This window comes from Capricornis sumatraensis, chromosome 9 (assembly GCF_032405125.1).
Source record: "Capricornis sumatraensis isolate serow.1 chromosome 9, serow.2, whole genome shotgun sequence".
Taxonomy (NCBI): Eukaryota; Metazoa; Chordata; class Mammalia; order Artiodactyla; family Bovidae; genus Capricornis; species Capricornis sumatraensis.
Window position 1 is genome coordinate 67,822,940 of NC_091077.1, and position 23,531 is coordinate 67,846,470.

Below are 23,531 nucleotides of genomic sequence, written 5' to 3' on the forward strand. Positions count from 1 at the left end.
AAATCAACATAAAAATTCCCCAGATAATTGCAGTGTTCAGCTAGGGTTGAAAGCTACTATCTGGAGGCTCCTGGAGGACATTCTCATTTGTAAAATACTGTGATTACTCATTTAAGTGTTTCTGAATCTGATCAAGGGTCAGAAACATACTTGGGAAAAGATAGTAGATGGCTCCTGGCAAAACACAAATATACTCACTGAGCTGAGATATTAGGTTTAGGGAGCATTGTATTTGCTGTCATCTTTTCCAGGCAGACCCAAGTCGGTGGTGGTATTGGTGGTGGTTTGGGAAGGTGGGTAGGGAGCATGAGCTAAGTTAGGGTGGGCTGTCTCACTAACCCACAAAATATTGAAACCTGAGTGTTTGTACAAGGTCATCTAGTCTCACCCCATTTTCCAGATGGGGACACTGAAGCCCTGTACCTGATTCTAGATCCATAGCCCCCCACCCACCCATCCCCAGGTTCTAAATCTGAATTGAGCCTGCTGGTCATTTCCAGTAGTTTGAGTTCACATAGAGAGGAAAGCCAAGCCAAATAAAGAAGCAACCCGTGTGCTGCCAGTTATTTCCCTCACTTAGTCCAACCCTGCCACTCATCTTGGCACCAGGTGAGTGAGGCAGAAGCTTGCTGCCCTGGGCAGGTGGTTCTCCACGTGCTCGGGTGAGAGGGGGTGCTTCTATTAACTGCTTATTTGTGTGAACTAACAATGGAGGAACCTAGAGGCCGTTGTGGATAGGTCATAAAACTGGTATTTTTATCCCTCTCTTAAAGTAATGTCAAGAGAATCAAAATATAAAGCATGGCTACCTGGAAAGACTGTGCACCTGTTTCATGAGTAGCTACTGTGCCAAACGTACCAGGAAGTATTTCCAGCAAATTTCTTTCAGCCCCAGCTGACTTTCCACATTTCTTCCCAGCCAGAGGCCTCTCACTGAGGTGCACATTCTTTTTTTCAGTCAATGACTGCTTGTTTTAACCTCTCTCCATGATTCCTCATGCTACCGGCTCTGAAAGTGTTTAAATAAGCCTGTTCTTACTGAGGAGCCAGTTCCCATGGACTATATACTTAGAGAAACTGATCTGGACTGCCTCAGTCACATCATCCATGTTCAAACATCCACGTTATTCACCTTACCTTACTGTGATGAACTCTTGCCTGTTTCCAAAATTAAATTCCCCAATCAAGAATAAAGATGTGACACTATGGTCATCTTGAGTGCGTGAAGTCGCTCAGTCATGTCCAACTCTTCATGACCCAGTGGACTGCAGCCCACCAGGCTCCTCTGTCCATGGGATTCTCCAGGCAAGAATACTGGAGTGGGCTACCATTTCCTTCTCCAGGGATCTTCCTGACCCAGGAATCGAACCCAGGTCTCCCACATTGCAGGCAGATGCAGGCAGACGCTTTAACCTCTGAGCTTTAAAGATACATAATTGTGAATGGAAAATAATGGAAACCATCTTTAAAGATACATAATTGTGAAAGGAAAATAATAGAAAATCTGGGCCTTTTAGAGGTAAGTCAAAATGATGGTGTGATTCCACAGACTGTTTTAAATGTTTTTAATTTTCAGAAGTGCCCTGAGATTGAATGGACTTCCTTAGGTACGATAGTGAGTTCACCGTCACCGAAGGCATTCAAGTGTATTGTGGACTTGTGACACTACAAGTCTACAGTGTCACTACTACAGCAGCGACACTATAGAGATGAAACCACGAGACAGAGAAAGCGTGGTCTCTAAAATAACTTTCACTTGTGAAACTAAAGCAAGACGCATCAGTGACACCAATGCAATAGATGGATTCAAAAAAATTCTAAGACTTATTTTGATGATTCACGTGTCATACCCACATCGCCAGTCCTAAGAAAAAGGGGCACATTACAGTGTGAAAAGACCATCTTCATCTTCTGTTCCACTGAGGACATCTTTACCTTCTCCAGCATTGTCTAGCCTGTAAAGAGAGAAGACAGCCTGCTGATGAGAACACCAAGACCAGCAACCGAGGGATGCTGCTAAATTACAAAATGACTAACCAAGGAGTTAAAATGGCTCAGAGTCCATCCAGTCCAAGCCTCTTATTTCACAGATGGGAAAACTGAGGCCACAGGAGATAAAAGGCTTTTTGCCTATCTACTATAATAAGGAGATTTAAAGTTGTGTTGCTGCTGCTGCTGCTGCTAAGTCACTTCAGCCGTGTCCGACTCTGTTAGCAAGACATAAAAACATTATCTAAATGTATTTGTTTACCAGGAAGATCTCCAAGTATGACTTTGAAAAATTACCTTGCTAACCCTCAATTTCCATACTTATTGATATTTACTTATTTATAGATATTGTAGTAATGATGCAATTGTTAAGTGAAAACAAGTTCTTAATCACAGTTTACACAAAATCCTTTCATTTCTTTTCCAAAAAAGCTATGTAACAGGACAGATATGCAAAATCACTTTCCAGAGACTCTTCAAACTGTTTTTTTAAAAAGACAAAACAAAAACTGGTCCTGTGGCCTAATTTGGTAGAGGAATTAAATCCCAGGAATGAAACTATTTATGTTTTTTTTTTTTCATTTTCCATGCTGCCAATGCTCCTTCAATGAACTCCAGTTTAACAATGACCTTTTGAAGTGAGTCACCCAGAGTTGAGCAAATAATGGGTAAAATGGCATATCATTTTCCTTCTTTTGTGTCATACTTCTGTTAATGCAAGCTGCTAATATATTTGCATATTGGACAAATACCACAGTGTTATCTAAGACAAAGGTTAATGTAAGCTGAATCCCCACAGCTTTTTTTTACCTCTAAGGCCACATCTCTCCAACTCTATATTTAATCAGAATGCAAGCCCAAGGCATTAAACCACTGAATAGTATCTGATCACTTGCAACAGCTTGTACAATCATTACAGCAATCAGTCATGCAAGATGAATTACCTGGTGTGTTTCTGGAAACAATTGGCTTTCACGAATTTCCCTGAAAAGACAAGGCCATGTTAGAAGCAGAGTAGCTGTGCTTATGTGAACAAAATGCTGGGGAAGCACAGAGCAGCCTTATGAAGAGCAGAGGTGGTCCAAACGTGGAAACTTAGGAACTGGATTGGCAGAGAAGGCCACTCCTTTCCCTGATCAGATGATTGCTTCTTTTGGCCCCTCATTACTGCCCACCAATTACAAGACTGTTCCAACATTATAGACTATGGTTTTAAGTTCCTTATTTTTGGCCATGCAGCATGGCTTATGGGATATTAATTCCCTGACCAGGGTTTGAACCTATGCACTCTGAATTGGAAGTGCAGAGTCTTAACCACCGGATCATTAGGGAATTCCCTAAGCTGATTTATTCTTAAGTTACTTAAATTCAGTTACTCAGTTGGGTTTTAAAACACTTCCTTAGGACATATACCCAGAATTTCCCAAACGGTAACATGACTTTGTATTATGGTTAATGGCAAATGTCCACTAAGCTCCAAATTTCCTTCTGCAGTGTTCACAAGGGATAGGTGCAGAGACACATAAATTTCACTATTGTTGCTCAAACAGGCTGAGATGATTATTGCTAGTCAGAGATCCTCACTTACTACCAGCTTCTATTAATGATTATAGAGAAAAATTTTCCCCCATTTTTACAGGATCATTTTATGTGCCGGTACTTTGCATGAAAACAATAAACCCTGGCTCATGACTTCCTTATGCATTGCATTAAAACTTTTTTTTTTTTTTAAGATGGGGGAGGGCAGATACAAGGTTGTGGACTAGCTGGAGAATCTAATGACAATCATGGACCCTACCCCCTGAAAAATACAGATGTGAACATTTCAAGGAGTTTACTGGTTCCCTGGAGTTCTCTCTCTGGATCTTAGGTTAGGAAGTTTTACTTTAAGCAAACAAATAAGAAGACGGGGATGACTCATGGCTTCTTCCTGGAGGCATTCCCAACCAGAAGAGTCCTCCACCCCAAGACAGTGATAAGGCAGTGATAAGACAGTACTTCCCATTTAAGGGAGTCAGGAGGATGAAATGAATTAGGAGATGTCAAAAATACAGCATCAGAAAACACACAGAGTAAGTGTCCAATAAACAAAGGTGCTCTTATTTTACGTTATTTTTCTTTCTCAAAACATAAACACTATCAGGAGATGATGCTCAAAGCCTTTGGCATCTCAGGGAGAATGAGTTTACCTGTTATCCTCCTTAATAGATGAGGGCAGTGATAGAAGTGGGACTCTAAGGAATGGGGTGGGGGAGAGCAGACAGGGGCAGGAAGCAAAATCCATCCACTCTCAGATCCTCCTGGAGTTTCCAAAGCTCTGAAAGGCCTCCCCCCACCTTGTCCTGCCCTCCTTACCTCGAAGAAAAAATGCCAGAAGCAATGCCAACAGCACGAATCCCAAGGAGGGAGCAATGATCATGAGCAGCTCATAGTTGCTGGTCATTCTTATCTGGTGAGACACAGGGAAGCCCCTTGGCTACTCACTTCCCAACATCACCCTCCCTGTTTGCCATCACCAGCAACCTGCCCATGGTATCACCCTCTCCCTGCAGCCCACCACATTTTGCCCAATGCATCTCAAGAACAAAGCCAGCCTTACAAGTTAAATTAAAAAAAAAAAAAAAATCTTGGAGAATCTGAAACGTTTTACCCAGAGCTCCCTAATTTTCCTAACTCTTAAGCATCAGGCAGATTGCTGTGAGCTGTGCTCTCCACTGTCAAATCACTTGGCCGGCCATCGCCTAAATCCTTTCAGTTCAACCTACCCTGTTCAGTTCTTCTCCTGGCTGACTTAGACTTCTAGAAGTAACCAGGTAAAAGAGAAAGTGGAACTCGATTTCAAATTTTCTGCAGCAGTGATTCTCAAAGTATAGCCAGGGGATCCCTCCGTGAGATCAAAATGATTTTCAGGACACATTATTTGCTATTTGTACTGTCATTCTTTCATGAGAGCCGCATTGCAGTTTCCCAGAGGTTGCGACCGTATGATCTGTGATGTGAAGGTGTCGAGGCTCTGATGATGTAATATGAAAGTGGACATGAGATCCTCTATCCCTTACTGAGCCAGACATTAATAAGACTTGTAAAATGTAAAACAATGCCACTTTCCTCACTAATAATTTTTTCGTTCAGGGAAAACTAGGTTATTTGTTTTTGTTTTCTTGGCCACATCACATAGCATGTGGGATCTTAGTTCCCCAACCAAGGATCAAACGTACGCCCTCTGCATTGGAAGTACAGTGTCTTTATGCCTCTACCACCAGGGAAGTCCTGGGAAAATGTCCTTCTTTTTCATAAAATGTTATTTGCATTAACATATTTGTTATCCCTTTTGATGAATTCATATTGTTTTTACTTTCTCAGTTCTAATTTTTAGGAATATAAAGGGGTCCTGACACCAAATAGTCTGAGAAGCATCGCGCTATGGGCAGCATCCGGTTGCCTGGGGGCCACACCAGGTCCCATTGGCCAGGCCGGGCTGCATCCCTTCAACTTCCAGTCCCGTCTCTTAAAAGACAGGAAATGCAGCACAATCAGCTCTCTTTGAGGAGAGAGAAAGGGAAGAAGGAAGAAGGGATGAGACCTTCGCTTTTCCTTTATAGGCTGTTTATACTGCCTGAAGGATTCCCATGAAGCAGTTTGAATCACTTTTGTAATAACAAAAATGAGTGATGGATCAGCTCAGAAAATAAGAGGAATGCTGGTGACAGGTGTTGATGCTATAGGATGTCCCTAATCCTGGGCCACCAGAGGGACCACATAATAGTTTCAATGTTTATATACATATATGTGTATATATATATACACATACATATAAATATATATTTCTTTTTTTCTTTTCAAAGCATCTATACATATAGAAGTGATGGTATCAGTGTCATTTCTGCCAAGAGTGTCTACAAATCCTCCACTATTTCATAACGCTTGTAATGCATTTTGCCCTTGGATAGATATGCTCCCCCTAATCCATTTCTGCAAACGTTCATTGTGGATTTTAAAACTCTAAGTCATATGCTTCAAAATACTTCTCACAAATTTTTACCTGTTCTGGTTCGACTTCATTTTGCACAAGAAATGATGTCTCAGGTGCTGAGGAGAAAGAGAAAATAATGCTTATATTTCCTATGGGAGAATAAAATGCTACATCCTGAAACATTTTAGTTGATGTGCTTAATCTTTTAATCCCGGTTTTCCGTTTTTGCATAATTTATTTATCCATTTTTGTTTTGATATGTTTCTATCTAAAGCTCATCTGCTGTCTAATATTATCCCCCAGAAGCATCTCCATTTTATAGATGGGTAGAGTGAGTCATTAGGCAATTAGTCACCAGGCAATTGAATCTAATTTTTCTTTAACCACCAGTAGTAAATTCAGGACTTTTATCCTGAAAGAAAATTTTTCGGTCTGTTGGTTAACAAATTTTTATTAAGCGTTTATAACAGGCCATGCACTATTCTAGCCGCACTATCGACCTTCTCGATGGAATTTACAACTTAGTTGTTTAGTTGCTAAGTCTTGTCTGACTCTTTTGCGATCCTATGGACTGCAGCCTGCCAGGCTCCTCTGCTCATGGGAATTCCAGTCAAGTATACTGGAGTGGGTTGCCGTTTCCTTCCCCAAGGGATCTTCCTGACCCAGGGATCGAACCCTTGTGTCCTGCGTCGGCAGGTGGATTCTTTACCTTTGAGCCACCAGTAAAGGCTCTTTAGTAAGTCCCTTATAACTTAGTACAAACAACCAAATTTAAACAAAGACTGTGAATAGCTGGAAAAGTAATTGTGCAAAACTCTGGGCAGAAATAGTATAAGACGTCAGAGGGATATATCATAAGGATGGCTGACCTGTTCTCGAGGGTCGCATTCTTGAGAATGTGAAATTTAAGCTGAGACGTGGAATCATTTATTTATAACATAGATGAGTTCAACCAGGAAAACAGAATCTACCAAGTGCTGAGCATGGTTCTGGGTATTATAAGAATGCAGAGATGAATATGGCATAACCCCACCCTCATGAAATTTACAGCACATTAGAGAAGGGTTGTTGTTGTTCAGTAGCTAAGTCATGTCCAACTCTTTGTGACTCCATGGACTGCAGCACCCCAGGCTTCCCTGTCCTTCACTATCTCCTGGAAGAGATAAGTCTCAGATAACTCAAAGCTAAGTTAGTCTCAGAACTGAAATGAGTCTCAGATAACTTGAAGCTTATTCCTCCTCGTGACACTGGGCCATTGCCTGATCCAGTGTCAGCAGACTGGGAAGAGCAGATGTGCAAGGCAGGGGGAGAAAGCCGAGGAGCTCAAATTTAGAGTCACTGATGGAAGGTATCCCAGGAACAGTGCAAACACTGTTTGCATAATAAGCAGCTGACGGATACGGATTTGAATCTGAATCAAACTGGGGAAGAGGTTGGAGCTGGAGGTACTGCTTTGGGAATCATCAGGATCCAGGGAGCAGATGAAAACCTCAGAGTATACAAGAAACCCAAGGGCTGCGTGTTCAGAAGAGGAAGTCAGAGGAGGTGGAGGAGAAGGAATAGGAAGCAGGCAGAGAGCAGGGAGTGAGAGCAGTGTCTCAGGGCAGGGGAGAATGTCCAGCAGGGATGCAAAGTCATCTGTGCAAGAAAAACTTCCCACAGAAGCAGACCACAGAGCCACACATAGAGGAGGCCCGAATGTAACAAATACCCAGGCTAATCGTTCTTGAAATTGATCACTGTTTCCCCCAAGCTTCCTCACACTCAAGGCAAAAGGAGAAATGTGACAGATTTTGTAAGGTTTATAATTTGATACAAGTGAGCATGTTTCAAGGGAAAGTGACTTGTAGAATGACCAAGAGCAGAAAACTTAGAGGGGGGAAATTCAGCATGTTTTCATATCCTACGACTTAGTTATAATGTTTTTCTCCCAGCTATTATTCCCTAGAGCTGGAAATTTCAGGTAAATATTCAAAATTCCTACCTTGGTCTGACAAAATCCTGTTGTATTACAATCATTTGTGATGGGTAAACCCAAAACTGAAACCATCAAAGAGAAAAGCCAGCCTGGGTCAGTTTTGTCGGGGCTAATCTATATTTTAAATTGGAGTCTTCTAAAGGGAAACAAACACTGCTGAGTGATACCAAACAGGACTTTCTCTTCTTCTCTTTCTCCTTTTCTTCCCCCTTTTTCTTCTGAAAATGCCAGAAACCCGAATGGAAGCCCTCATAGGACTGCAGCGTTACACACCGAAAAGAAACGCACATCGATGGTTGGCTTTTCCTCCTCGTGAGCAGCAGCAATGCTAACGGCAGGGGTGGGAGTCAGGTGTACACCACTGTTTCTTGTCTTCTGTGTTATGCTGGCTTTACACTGTCAAGGCCCTGAATTCTTCCACAAGCACATTCAGGTGAAGGCAGGGGCCTCCCAGAACTTGCCAGAAAAGCAATTCTGTCAGGGGGCAACTGTAGTAGCTGGAATATTGTCCCCACACCTCCCAAAATCTTGTTGAGTCCTGCCCCAGGCCACAGGTGCAAGGCGTTGCACCAAGGCCTTAGAAGCAGAGCCCAGAACCCAGGTGGCCTCTGAACCCGACTGAGCCCCTTTGTAACCGTTGCCAAAAGCACCCCCAATCATCACTAACAAGCTTCCTGACTTGCAGTTAGGCAAAGATGCACACTCCAGTAAACACCCTTTAGTACCCCAACCGATCACCTAACTCCAACCTTCCAGCAGGAATTTTGTCTTGAGACTATAAAAATCAGCTATTAACCCATGAAAATGGTCAGGTTGGCCCACTGCGCTTGCAGTGCCCACATTTTCACATCTGGGGCACTTCAGAAGAGAGTGAGTTCATTAAGAGCAAAGAGCAGAGATAACATGGCACTGTGAACACAGTGGGCAGACCTGACTGCCTCAACAACCATCTTGCAAGCTTATCTAGAAATAGGGTCTTTACAGATGTAATTAGTTAAGGATTTTCAGATGAAGCCATCCTAGATTGAGGAGTGGCCCTCAAAGACACCAATGGCTGGTATCTTTCTAGAAGAGAAAAGGACACAGGGAGACACAGGCAGAGAAGGTCACCTGACTACGGAAGCCGAGATGGGAGTGATGCTGCCATAAATCAAGGACTCCCTACAGCACCCGAAGCTGGAAGAGGCGAGGAAATACTCTCCTCTAGAGCCTGAATTCAGAGAGGACAGGGCTCTGCTGACACCTGGATTTCAGATTGCTGGCCTCCAGGACTGTGAGTGGATAAATTTCTGTTGTTTTAAGCCACTTGGTTTGTGATACTATTACCATAGCCCTGGGAACCTGATGCAGGAATGAAAGGGAACTGACATACGAAGGATGAGAGAGCCTAAGAAGGAATCAGGAAATGGGTGCTGAGCACATGTGAGAAGACTAAATGGAATTGAAAGGCCTGGTATTTAAGCTCAAAAGAGCATTAATCTAATATCATATTATTACTAGCATTCCACTGAAAATTTGATCATCAGGAACAACCCTGCAGGGAAGACGTTGTCACACATTGCCAGAGAAAAAACTGAGCTTCCAAGGGTTGAGCAATGTCACCAAGGTCAGACAGGTCGAAGGTGGTGGGGCTGGAATTTGAACCTGTCAGATGGACACGAACATCTATGCTCTTAACAACCTTATTACAGTGGAGTTCAAGCACAACTGTACCATGTAAACTGCATGTTGCACTGAGGCAAGAAGGAATGCTCAGTGTAATGATTTGCATTCAATCTAGAAAAGGGACGGTCCAGAACAGCGGTCTCCAGAGAGGGCTCGGTGCTCACCTGGGCTGTGCAAAGCCATCCACTGGGAGTGGAGAAGATGAGAGCTCCTCTTTATATTTAATTAAATTGAATCCTTGCAACATTTATCTGGGAGGGATATATTTCAGCATGTACATGCTAGGTGGAGGTGTGGTTGAACACATTGTCAATAAATGTTTTACTGCTTGTAATACATTGTTATTCTGGTCAAGAGGGAAACAATGAGTTGCTTGGAGACTATGGTAGGCAGAGTAACGACAGAGTTATCATGTTCTAATCTTTGAAATTTGTGATATGCACACGGCAAAAGAGACTTTGCAATACAAGTAAGTGAAGGACCTTGAAACGGGAAGATTATCCTGGGTTAGCCAGTGGCCCCAGAGCAATCACAAGTATCCTTATTAGAGGAAGGTCAAGATGCCAAAGTTGGGTTACGTGATGATGGGAAAAAAGGTCAGAGAGAAAGATTTGGAGGTGTTATGTTGTTGACTTATAGATGGAGGAATGGGTCCAAAGCCAAAGAAAGCAAGTGTTATCTAAAAGCTTGAAAAGATATGGAATTCAATTCTCCCCTAGAGAATTCAGAAGCCAAGTAGCCCAATCGACTTTTTGATTTTAGGTTCTGACCTCCAGAGCTGTAAAAAAAAAAAAATCTGTGCTGTTTTAAGCCACTCACGCTCAGACACTCAGTCGTGTCTGGCTCTTTGCCACCCCATGGACTTGGCCCCCCAGCCTCCTCTGTCCGTGGGACTACCATTCTGGTAAATTCTTATAACAGCAACAGAAAACTAAGACAGAGACCCTGGCCTCCAAGATCTTCCTAGACAACAGTGGGTCTGCACAAGGGGTGAGGGCAAAGTTACTTTTTATTTACAAGTTCTTTGTATGCTTTGTACTTTGGCCACATATGTGTAGTATCTGTCTTAAATTAGTAAAATTGTAATAACAACAACAAAAGTATCTTAAAAATTGACCATGCTTTTCCCAGGTAAAGGTGCTCACCGATGCTTCTGATTAATATCTGATTTTTCTACAAGGTGAGAATGTATTTACACACAAAAAAAAACAACATTGGGACCCCTTGGCAGCTAGATTCTCACTGTAAGTTAGTATGGTTCGCTGGTTTAATTTTAGGCTCTTGAGTTCTGGTATGCATGGGTACTCTGATAAAATGGAATTTCTGTTAAAAAATCAACCCTAGACCTCAGACCACAGTGAGACTGCCAATCAGCCTCCCTAACGCTTTACCACCACTAAATATTTCCCCCAGACTTCCTGGCTCTGTGACCTTGGGCAAGATATTTTCTCTCTCTAAGCCACAGTTTATTCATCTGAAAATGCTGCTATTTCGCCAACTAATGTTGTTATGTCCCATTTAACCTTTATATATCTGGATAACTTTTTACAAAGTATTTGAATGACCTGAGAAAATTATCATTACATACTAATTCTTTCAAGGATATAAAGCTATACTTAGTATAGGGAATGAATACGTAAATACTTCAAAATATATATATACAAACACATATATACCTCCTGTTCCCCAAAGAAACCTAAAAAGAAATCCAAAGGCTAACTACATCTGACTGTGGGTGGAAATATTGTGGGCAATTCAATTTTTAAAATTAATACTTTAAATGATTTCTAAATTTTCTCAAATGTGAAATCTTTATGAAATGCTCCATGTTGCTTAGTCGCTCAGTCGTGTCTGACTCTTTGTGACCCCATAGACTGTAGCCTGCCAGGCTCCTCTGTCCATGGGATTTCCCAGGCAAGAACACTGGAGCGGGTTACCATTTCCTTCTCCAGGGGATCTTCCCAACCCAGGGATCGAACTCTTGTGTCCTGCATTGGCAGATGGATTCTTTACTACTGAGCTACCAGAGAAGCTCAAAATAGTTTGTGTATCTTGTGTTAATTACTAGAAACTCTGCAAAATGCCTTAGTTAAGGGAAAACTGTTGGGGTGTGTGTCATTTATTTGAAGCCAGACCACAGTGACATTCTAAGTGAAACTTTGAAGACAGCTGTTAGAAACCACTCACGTGCAGCCAAAGAAGGGGTTTGTGGTGCTATTAGAAAAAAGGTACCTCTCAAGATCTGAGTACGAGGAATATAAAGATGAAATAGGATATACATATCAGTTGCTTTTACAGGTCAAATATGTTTTTAATAATAATGGGTGCATATAAAAACTGGTGAAATCCAAGTAGAATTTGTAGTCAAGTTAATCATATTGCAACAATGTAAATTTCTTTTTGATAATTCACTGTAATGTAAGATCTTACCACTAGGGGAAGCTGTAGGAATGTATAGATCTCTCTGTACTGTTTTCCGCAAGTTTGTGGGAGTCCAAAATTATTTCAAAATAAAAAGTTTTTTTAAAAAATGGCTTAAACACAGCCATTTTATATAGATCAATCTAATCTATGTATGATATGTAGTAGCCTGGCAGTAAAGACTTACTGAAAAAAAAATGTTGAATGAACTTTAAAGCACAATTTAAAAGAATATAGAGAGAATGACTATGAAAACAATTTGAAAAAAAAAATTTTTTTTAATTGCTGTTATACTATGTTGTGAAGGGGGAAAAAATGATCTGAGAAGACATAGCACAAACTGTTACAGTAATTATCCCTTGATCTCAATCATTAGGGCGAGGATTGGGGGAAATATTTGAAAAACAAGAAACTTCCATTTTATAGTTTTAACTTTTTCTTTTACGAGAGCATGTATTTATTTTGTAACATGAAAAATAAAGTTTAAACTTTAACAGTATGGCATGAAAACAGCCTTTCCCTTCAGAGGACTTCTCATCTAGTAGGTAGCGGGTGATGCTCCGTGCACACTGGAAAATGAACCTATGGAAATAAGCTCACAGCTGCCCTTTCTAAGAAGCACATCCACTGCCTGGACAGTCTAGATCAAACCCTGCAAGGGACGGCCGAAGGGCCAGATCCCCCTGCCACCTGTTTCTGCGCAGCCTCAGAGTCAAGAGTACTTTTCATATTTTTTAATGGTTGGGGGAAAAAATCAAAAGAAGAACTCATAACACATGGAAACTGCAGGCAATTTATATTTCATTGTCCATTGATGCGGTGCTGTGGAAGCCTGGAGGCATCGTTTGCAAATGTGTTGTCTCCAGCTGCTCCTGCGGTGCTAAGGCAGGGCTAAGTAGCTGCGGCAGAGAACAGCAGGGAGGCTCCTAAGGCCTGAAGATGTACTAGCTGGCCATTCACAGAAAAGTTTGCTGACTACTGGTAAGTGAATCTACCAGTGCAGAAACAATGTCTGTGGAAGCAGGGAATGCCATGAGTTTTGAGTACAATTTTGAAAGCTTTCAGACCCTAAGATGATGAGAGAGTTCTTTTCAAGGTGGTTTTATGTCTGAGGGGGTAGACTAGACCCCACTCTCTTACTCAAATAAAATCATGTGCTTTGTGCAGTTCTGAAATGGCGCTGAATTTTTAGGCTAGAAAATTTTTTAAGAATCCATTCTGAAAATTGCCCCTATTTCTAGTCTTTTAGCAGAAAGGTGATTCAAAATTCCTAAAACCTTCCTCTCAGAATCAGTTACTGAGCACCTTAGCAGGCCTAGCATAGGGATGAGCACTTCATGTAACTTATTTCATTTTGATGCTTATAAAACCCATTTCACAGATGTATAAACTGAAGCCAAACATTTAAACCACTCCACCTGAGTTAACACAGGAAATCTGAACCCAACTCTGAATGACTCAAAAAGTCATGAAGGTAACCACTCTGATAGAAAAAAATAAGGGCATATTAAAATCATATTTGAAAACATGAACACTCTAACCATTGAATTTCACATCAGAAATTACCTGGCACTATCTTCTCAGTGCATGTATTATGTATGCAGACTCATTACTGAATTCATAGACACTGGGACTCATCTGTCTCTACTTTTAAAACAAATTTAACTCTGAAATAAGTCAGTTCCATGATACAATCTTAACACACACCTAGAATTTTAAAAGAGAAGGCAACGCAACCCACTCCAGTACTCTTGCCTGGAAAATCTCATGGACAGAGGAGCCTGGTAGGCTGCAGCCCATGGGGTCGCCAAGAGTCGGATACGACTGAGCGACTTCACTTTCATGCATTGGAGAAGGAAATGGCAACCCACTCCAGTGTTCTTGCCTAGATAATCCCAGGGACGGGGGAGCCTGGTGGGTTGCCGTCTATGGGGTCGCACAGAGTCAGACACGACTGAAGCGACTTAGCAGCAGCAGCAGCAGCAGCAGCAGAATTTTAAAAGTGACAACAACTTCAAGGCTTCAGAGAAGTTTCTTACCTTTCATAGGTAGCAGCTGGCTTATGCTGCCCCCTTGTGGATTAGTTGTGGTATGGCCTTAAAAATCCAAAGGACAGCAAAAGGATCCCATAGTCTGAATATTTTAGATTTGAAAGAATTTCAAAATGATCTCCTCTGGTTCCCTTGTTTTAATCAAGAGAAAAATTTAAATCTAGAGAGACAGTTTCATTCGCTTAATGTTTCACAATGATGAGTAATAATGAAAGTGAGTGATCAGAACCCACATATTCTGACCTCACTTGGCAGCACTAAGACAGATCCGGAATTTCAAAACACGTTTTGAAAATAGAAAGAGTCATTTACTGAATGCACACACTCTCTTTAAATTTGGGAGACCTCTGAATGGTCAACAAGAGTACTATGAACTTCAATCAATCAACAGAGCACCACCTATGTGAATCTGGCGTTCCTTACCTCCACGGGCAAAATTGGGTAGGATCTACTTAATTTTGAAAGGAAACAGAGAGCAAATTAAGTATCAGTGCCCAAAGTGGCTCATAAAGGGGAGAAATGATGACTTTGCATTTCACACAGGTGAGGTAACAGAAGGACACCAGAGATTCTAGAACATCATTATTTAAGAGTCACCCAGTTCCAAACTGTGCCTCAAACTTCCACTGCCTCCAAGGATGCCCCAGCAACACAAACACCCTCATCCTTGGGAGAGCCCAGAGTCACCACCTCAGGTTACTGCCCTCACGTGCTGCTATCTGCATGTCTCAGTGAAACAGACAAGACGTCATCCCTGGCCTCCTCTCTGTAGGGCAATGCCTGTCCCTGCTCTGCCCCCACCAGCTGATCAATAAATCTTCACTGTGGGAGCGGGCAAGGTGCACATTTCACAGAGAGCCCTCTGGGTTATTAGCAACAACAGTAATAAGTAGATGCCAGGTACCAAGTGCTCACTTCACGCCCAGCACAGTATGTTTTCCAGGGTTGATCTCAGAGTGTTCTGTGCTAGGCACCATGACTGTCCTCATCTCACAGCGGGAGTCCTGTGGCCTCGAGATGTCAGGCGACTGGCTCAACTGACAGATCTAGGAAGGCAGTAAGCAAACTTCAGAGCCAGGATTTTCTACCTGCAGAGCCCAAGCTCTTGCGCTCTGGGTTCTGTGGCCTTCGGAATATATAACAAGAGCTCACACACACTTGCTCTGAAAAGATCAGTGCTGGAGGGTGACTGACCACGCTGTTTCGTGGCACAGTGGGAAGTGGTCCAGTTGGAATGGAACCCTAGCCCTCTGCTGTCTAGATGGGTGCAGTTTCTGGAAAGAGATTCCAAAGATTATTATTATTGATATTGCTGCTGCTGCTGATACAGTAAGGGAAGTAGCTGAAAATGCACAAAGCACTTTCACATTTATTTTCATATTTGGACTTCAAAATGAATCTGTGAGGTAAGTAAACTTGGGCAGAATTATTGAAAGAGAAGGAAACTGAAGCCCAGAGAGGTCTCGTATTTTGCCCAAAGGTGCAAAGCTAATGCCCAATGCTACTAAAGGTAGAACAATGCTGTCTGATTACAAATTCCACTTCCATTCTCCTCTTCTGCTTCTGGGTATCACTGGAGTTAAGATTCCACAAGTGTGGGGAGGTTCTCGCCAAGGGGCATTGGTACCTTTGTTCATTGACTTGTTCACAGTGGGAGAAAGGATTCCTCACCTCTTCACAGAGCTCACTGTGGTTTATCCACTGATCCCACCCTCCTGTGAAACCAGGGATGTCTCCAGTGCCTGACTTGGTGTCCGAGGGACACTGTGGTCTGCAGTGATCACTCAGCTCACCTGGCTAACCATGGGTGAGGACCCTCTTAGAGCCAGCTTCAAGTTCTAGTTCCAGTGGCTGGTATGTTATTTCATTTTCACTCTCTGATTGCCTTACCACAGACATGCCTCTCCTAAAGCTTGGCAACTTTCTTTCATCTTATTTGGTTGACCTTTCTGAAGGCGAACTGTTACGTGCTAGAATTGTGCGATTCAATTCCAAGTTTATTAATGAAAGAAAAAACCATTTGTATGGTTGGTAGAATGTAACACTATTGAGAGAAGCATCCTGAGAATCCACTTTTTGTCCTTTTTCCTTTATCCCCAGACCGCCGGCCTCCCAACTGATTCCAACGCATGAACAGCATTGGGCCTGAGAGATAAAACAAATCGGCTAATGCCTTGCAAAAGATGTTGCCTTTGAAATCAGCTGCATCCAATTCCTTCCCTCTTGACACTGGCATTTGTGAGTGAAAATGAGCTTCGCTTCATCCCCTGTCTTCCTTTCTTCCTTCTGCTGAATGTGCTGCCAATTCCCACAAGTCCTTTATGCCCTTAATAAACTGAGGGCCCAGACAGTGTCAAGTTCTGACGGGGCTCAATTTTGGCTTCAAGGAAATAGTGCAGTGAAGGCGGGACAGCTCTGATTCAGGAGCCAGAAGAGAGTGCCTACGTATAACCTACTTCGTCTTCTATTTGATCCTTTTTGTGTCTCTGTGCCTGTTTCCTTCCGTGCAGGATAAAGAGTCTACCACACCAGCAGTTCCTATATGCTCTCTGGGCCAGGGCTGGGCTTCAGGTCCTTGGACCTACCCCTGGACCCTTAGAGGTCCTCACTCTGCAAATCTTTTGTTGTTCTGGCTTGCTTTGTCTTTAGCGGGAGCATAATTGCTTTACAGCGTTGTGTTGGTTTCTGCCTTACAACAGTGTGAGCCAGTCACATTATATATATATATATATATATATATATATATATATGTATGTATCTCCTCCCTTCTGAGCCTCCCCTCCTTCCCATCGCCCTCTTCTAGGTCGTCACAGAGCGCCAGGCTGGGCTCCCTGTGCTCTGCAGCAGCTTCCCACTAGTTACGTATTTTACACATGGTAGTATATATATGTCAATGCTACTTCCTCGATTCATCCCTTCCTCTCGGACCCCATTGTGTCTGCAAGTCAAATCTCTATGTCTGTGTCTCTATTCCTTCCCTGCAAATAGGTTCATCAGTACTATTTTTCTAGATTCCATGTGTATGTGTTAGTATACAATATTTGTTTTTCTCTTTCTGACTTAGTTTGCTCTGCAAGTCTTGGACAGAGTAGGGCCATCTATATTTTGAATAAGTTCCCTGTGGTTCCAGCCCATGGCCTGGGCCTGGTATAGATGGGCTGGATAAGCCCAAAGTTCAAGATTCCCCAGTCTTCTCCTACCTCCCTGGGAGGTCGACGTGAGATCTGATTGGGCTTCCCCTTTCATTTATACCAACCTTACTCCCTTGTCTCCTATCTCCACATCAAGACGCAAACCTAGCCTCTCCCATTTTTGATTGCCTCCTTTCTCCTATACCAGGACAAGCCTTCTCCCTCACCCTGCCTCCTCTCTAAATATTCACCCTCCAACTCCTTGAAAGAACATCTGACACTTCTTCTCTGACAGTTGCTCAGCATAGGACTTTAGGGTGTCCACCCAAAACTTACCCTGTTTCTGTAATGGTCTTCCAGCCACAGTTCAAGGTCACTGTCTAAACACCTCGTGCTACCAACTAGCATTTAGAATCCCCTCACATTTACCTACACACTGCATAGCCTTTATCTCCTGGACCCCTTTCTACCTTTGCTGGCCCTCTCTGCATCCTCAGCTGGCTTTTCCGCCTTCACTACATCCTCTCTCAAGGCACTTGTTCCTGTAAGGAGGCGGGGCATCTGCCTCCATCCTTCCATTCCTGTAGGGCATTCAGACAACGCCAAAGGATCTTCAGTTATCCCCTCTGCTAATGAGACAATGTTTAAGAGCTTAGTTTCAACAGCCAGGAGACCTGGAGTTCAAACTCTGGCAAGTGTCTTAAGCTCTCCACACCTCAATTTCTTCTCCTTTATAACGAATGTAACAGTACAATCTTCCTCACATATCTGGACAATGCCTGACTATGAGATAATGCACTGACGGCATCAAGCCCAGCCTTTTCCTAAAAGCACTCAGTAACTGTCATTTGTTATCAATGACTTCCAAAATTATATCGACAATCCTGAACTCTCCCCTATGAGATGATATATATGAAAGCTTTGGTATAGTGGCAAGTCCCTATTCAGCACTTACACTGTATCATCACAGTGATGATATTTGACCAGAGGGAGGTGCCAGCCATCAGACACCAATTCCCACCAAGCCATCTATAGGTTGCCCAGCCCCACATTTCCAACTTCCTGTTAGACATCTCCCAGGGACACTTCAAACTCAAGATCACCGAAATAATTTTCACTCTTCCTCCTGGGGTTCCTTTACCAGTGAACCCATCACATCAGCTACAATCCCAAGTACAGAGACTCAGTCATCCTTCCTTCTTACTCCAGCCACCAAGTCCTCTCAATTCCAAGTCCTAATGGCTCTGACTGTCCCTTCTCTACTGTTACTGCTGCCATCATTCTAGTCGAGACACTCCTTCCTGTCTGAATAACAGCAGGAGCCTCCTGGGGAGACTCTCTGCCTCCAGATTTACTCCCCTCCTGGACATCTAAAACTTTGTACAGAGCAAGCTTTCCCAAAACAGAGCTGAAAATGCCATTCTCTACTCCAAACACATGAATGGTTCCTTGTGACCCTGGAATAAAATCTGAATTCTTCAGCACATTGATCAGTCCTTTAAGAACCTAGGCTACTCCTAGCTTCCAGTCTCCATCAGATTAAATTAGACTCTTAAATAATCAGAGATTCCATGTTCCTATAAGTCCCCCTATCTCTGCTCAGGCTGTTCTCCCTGCCTGTTCACTCTGCTCAACGGAATGTTCTCATCCATGAAGAACCAATTCAAGGATCTTTGAGAGAAATCATCCTGGCCCTCCTTTCCCAGTTAGAATCCTTCTTTCCCTTCTTTGGGTCCCCAGGGCACTTCTTCATACTTCTACCCCAAAACAAAGCCCACTGGATGGTGGTTCGCTCCACATAAGCTTGTTTCTCCCACTCCTTTAAGGACGGAAGTCAAGACTTCATCGTTTTGATATGTTTAGGCAGAAAAGTAACCTGGTAAGCCATGTTTAATGACAGATTTGAAAGGCCTTTACCAAGTATCATGCTACATATTTCTATGTATCCAAATGGAGTACCAAGATAAAGATATAAAATCTCATCTCCAACCACTTTTCCCTCTGAGAATCCTTTGATTAGCTGGAAAGGCCAGCTTGCTCTGGACTGTGAAGCTTGAGGTGGTTTATTAAACAGAGAGATACAGTAAGAGGACAAATGCTCCTAAAAGTCCCTCATCCTCACACCCCCACCATCCAACCCTGGGACCAAGAAATAGCTACTGTGAAAATCTCAAAGAAAGGAAAAGGTGACGATTACTAGAGGAGGATGTGCTTTTTTCCCCAGTTTTCCTGGGTTCACAGAGAAGTCCTCATGCATATTTGGGTGCTTGAAATTTGAAATGATTTTATTGCTTAGACTTCATGCTGTTCCTGAGCATAATGATTCACCTTGCTGTTGCTGCTGCTGCTAAGTCGCTTCAGTCGTGTCCAACTCTGTGCAACCCCATGGACTGCCTTACGGCTAAGAAAAAGTGAATCAGTGGTGAAGAATCCTCCTGTTACCTACTAAGATAACAGCCACCTTTTGCATGCTTACTAGCTAGCCAGACACTCATCTACATTTTTATATGCATGACGTTACACAACAAAGGCCAGAGACCCCCAGGAAAAAGTAGTGCAGCTGATAATCAAGCCCAAGCAGTCCCTTCTAGCACCTCCAAGGCTGTGAGTTAATTTTAGGGTATTCTCTGCCCTTGCTGCTGTTGCTGTGACTATTAGTCTCTAAACTGTGTCTGACTTTTTGTGACCTCATGGACTATAGCCCACCAGGCCTCTCTGTCTGTGGGATTTCCAGACAAGATTATTGAAGTGGGTTGTCATTTCCTTCTCCAGGGGAATCTTCTTGGCCCAGGAATCAAACTAACATCTCCTGCTTGGCAGGTGGATTCTTTACCACTGAGACACCCGAGGACCCTTTTTCTGTCCCTGGGCCCTACTATTAATAAATACCTAAAGAAGTCAGGCAGGAGGAAGAAAGGACAAATGAACAAAAGAACACTTCTTTCACTATACAGAGCCAGGGGTCAAGTGAATAAACCCTCTGGGGCTTCAAGGAAGATCAGTGTGTTTGAAAATAGGATGAGATAGCAGAGCTCCCAGAGAAGGCAATGGCACCCCACTCCAGTACTCTTGCCTGGAAAATCCCATGGATGGAGGAGCCTGGTGGGCTGCAGTCCATGGGGTCGCTGAGAGTCGGACACGACTGAGTGACTTCACTTTCACTTTTCACTTTCATGCATTGGAGAAGGAAATGGCAACCCGCTCCAGTGTTCTTGCCTGGAGAATCCCAGGGACGGGGGAGCCTGGTGGGCTGCAGTCTGTGGGGTCACACAGAGTCGGACATGACTGAAGTGACTTAGCAGTAGCAGCAGAGCTCCACCCAGCCTAGAGTGGACAGGCAAGTATTCTAGAGATGATCTACCATGGAGAACTGAACCAATGAATCAAGGTCAATGGCATCCCTTACTCTCTAAAATCCTTAGGGAGGAACAAGCCACAAATGCAGTCTTGACACCAGTGTGTCCCAGGAGGGCTTCACCACACAGGACCCAACAGTCGTCTCTAGTCACTGGACTCCGTGACACTCTGTTCAGTGTTTCCCCTCAACCTAAGGCGCAAGGGAAGAAGAAGCAAGAACCACACTCACGTACCCTTGGATGTGAATAAGGCACTGCTGCGGTGAGAAGTCGCCTCAATGCTTCTCTGAGAGGTCCTGGGGAGCAGGGCAGGCTCTGGTTCTGGAAGAGAAAAAAAAGTTTGATAAAAGGCAGCTGAAAGTTGGTGCTTGTGCCAAGCAATTTTTACAGTTGTCTTTGTAGTTTTCTATGTTTATTTTAGGCAAGTACAAAGACAACTATAAAAATGGCCCCCGATCCCTATGTATATTTTGAGGCTTTCCTGCTGGCTCAGATGGCAAAGAATCTGCCTACAATGCAGGAGACCTGGGTCAGAAATATCCCCTAGAGAAGGGACATATCGGCTACCCACTCCAGTATTCTTGCCTGGACAATTCCATAGACAGAGAGGCCTGGTGGACTACAGTCTATGGGGTTGCAAAGAGTCAAACGTGACTGGGCGACTAACACATATATATTTCGAGTTTTTTTTCAAGGATTGTAAGTAATTTTTAGAATCTAAGAGAACTGTAAATGTTGTATTTGAAGATGATTATTTTAAGGACTAAAGGAATAAAACATACACATTTGCTTAGGGTTCATGGACCTTAGGTCAGTACTCACAGTGTAATGGAATTAGCCAATTCATTACTGTAAAGTTGTTCAAATTAATCCAGGCCTTATTGAGGCAGTTGAAATGCCTAAGCGTTCGCGATATCTCATGATTGTTTTCTAATATCTTTACCTCAGAATTAGAGTTTGAAACATGGTGAGAGCTTTGACAAGGGCCCCTAATTAATGGAGCTAGTAACTCAGTGAGAGTTCCAAGGTGTAGGATCAAGAAGGATTCAGGAGGGAGAGTGGGAGGGAGGAAGAGAGAGGGAGAAACAGGGGAGGACGGGACGGAAGAGAGAAAGGAAGAAAGGAAGGAAGGAAGGAAGTTCACCATCAAGGGATATTTTAAGGCGTCTGGAGGTCTTTCCTCTAATGCCTAAGTAGACAGTTGAGCCCTGGGAGGATGGAACTGGTGTCTGACCCAGGGTGACATTTCCTGGTTCTTTACTAAGTATCTGTACTCCTAGGAGGTCAAGTTGAGAACTAAAAATGATGATTTTTCTAAAACACAAAGGAAAAAAAAAATAGGAACAAAAAAGGAAACCATAAAACAATGAAAAGGAACAATTTAATGAAACTACACCCCTCCCCCACACATGTGCACACACAGAGTTATGGGTGAATTCTGACCTCCACCCCACTCCCACCCCTGCTTGTAAATTCATATTTAAAGCCCTAATCTCCAATAACTCAGAACATGACTGTATTTGGAGATAGAGCCTTTACACAAGTAAAAGTGATACTATATGGACAGCCCTACTCAAATATGACCAATGTTCTCACATAAAGAGGAGATCAGGACACAGATACACAAAGGAGAAAGAGGATGTGAGTAAAAAGCGAGAAGACAGCCATCGAGGAGAAAGGCTCAGAAGAAACCAACCCTGCTGACCCCTTAGTCTCAGACTTCTAGCCTCCAGAATTGTGAGAAGTAAACTTTAGTTGTTTAAACTGCCCAGTCTGTGGTGCTCAGCCCTGACAAACTCACACACACACAGACACACACCCACAGACTCTAGAGCAAGTTGCTGAGCTGCCCCATTCAGTAGGAGAACCCTCTGCCAAGGGATCCAAGGTACACCTGAGCAGCAGAAGGGAAAGAATGGCCAGGTGGGCCAGGTACCTGCCGTGAGGATGGGCCCCTCGGTGGAAGGCTCAAGGGTCAGCAGTGTTGTGTCTTCCTCAGGAAGCAAGCTCAGTGTTGTCAGAGGGCACATGGAGGCCGTGGCTGTGAGCGCAGCTGTAGTTCCCATCTGAAGTGGTGGTGTGGACGTGAGGTCAGAGGTGGTCACGACTGTTGTTGGAAGCACGGTTGTGGCTGTTGTCATGGCGGTGGTGGTGGCGGTGGTGGTGGTTGTCATGGCGGTGGTGGTGGTGGTGGTGGTGGTTGGGCGGCGGGTGGTTGTCAAGTGTGTAGTTGTGGGGGCTGTAAACAATATATAATATTGCTGGTACCAAGTGGAGACAGAGAAAGAGGGAAACGCCACAGGTATTGCTGGCATCCATCCCCTTGTCTGTGTTTCTACAACCTAACCTGGTCCATGAGCCTGGACCATCAAAATGCCTATGAAAATTGGGATTCTAAACTCCACGTGTGGCCTTTCCAATCTATTTTTTACACCCTAGCTAGAGTAATCTTTGACAGTGACAAACCAAATTATGTCAGTCCCCAACTTAAAACTTTGTTTCAACTGGGTTCTCCTTGCCCTTCTGGTGAAGATCCAATCCCTAAGCCCACCCACAGGGTCCCACTTGATCTGGATCTTTCTTTTCAACCCCATGCCTCCACTCTATTCTTCTCACGTTCCCTTGCCCATGGGCCTTTCTTCAGTTCTTAAACTATATTACTGACCTTCCCTCTGGAGGAACTTTGTACCGACTGCTTCCTAGTCCCTCTTGTCCTTAGACTGACTCCTCTTTAAACCTCATGTCTCAGCTAAAAGGTCACTTCTGCAAAGAGGTCATCTGCAGTCTACAATAACAGTGTTTTTTGCACACTCATACTTGACCACAGATTTTGTAGCATTTCCTAAAGACACATTTATTTGTTGATTGTTATATAATGTCTGCTTCTCCTAGTACACTGTAATCTCCACAAGCGAAAAGCTGGATTTATGTTGTTCTCTTCTGCAAATCATGGCATAAGTAGATGTT

The 23,531-nt window shown here is 43.3% G+C and overlaps 1 protein-coding gene across 1 annotated transcript in view; it reads right to left on the reverse strand.

Annotated features, from left to right (window-relative positions):
- Positions 1-1,569: 1,569 nt before the first annotated feature.
- Positions 1,570-23,531, reverse strand: part of TIMD4 (T cell immunoglobulin and mucin domain containing 4) — a 28,244-nt gene continuing 6,282 nt past the window's right edge. The window contains exons 3-8 of the mRNA XM_068980716.1: positions 22,501-22,803; positions 20,799-20,885; positions 6,032-6,078; positions 4,345-4,438; positions 2,934-2,973; positions 1,570-1,955 (exon numbers count right to left, since the gene is read on the reverse strand). Coding sequence (XP_068836817.1) covers positions 1,883-1,955; positions 2,934-2,973; positions 4,345-4,438; positions 6,032-6,078; positions 20,799-20,885; positions 22,501-22,803 — 644 coding nt within the window. The 3' untranslated portion in view covers positions 1,570-1,882. The remainder of the gene's footprint in view (positions 1,956-2,933; positions 2,974-4,344; positions 4,439-6,031; positions 6,079-20,798; positions 20,886-22,500; positions 22,804-23,531) is intronic.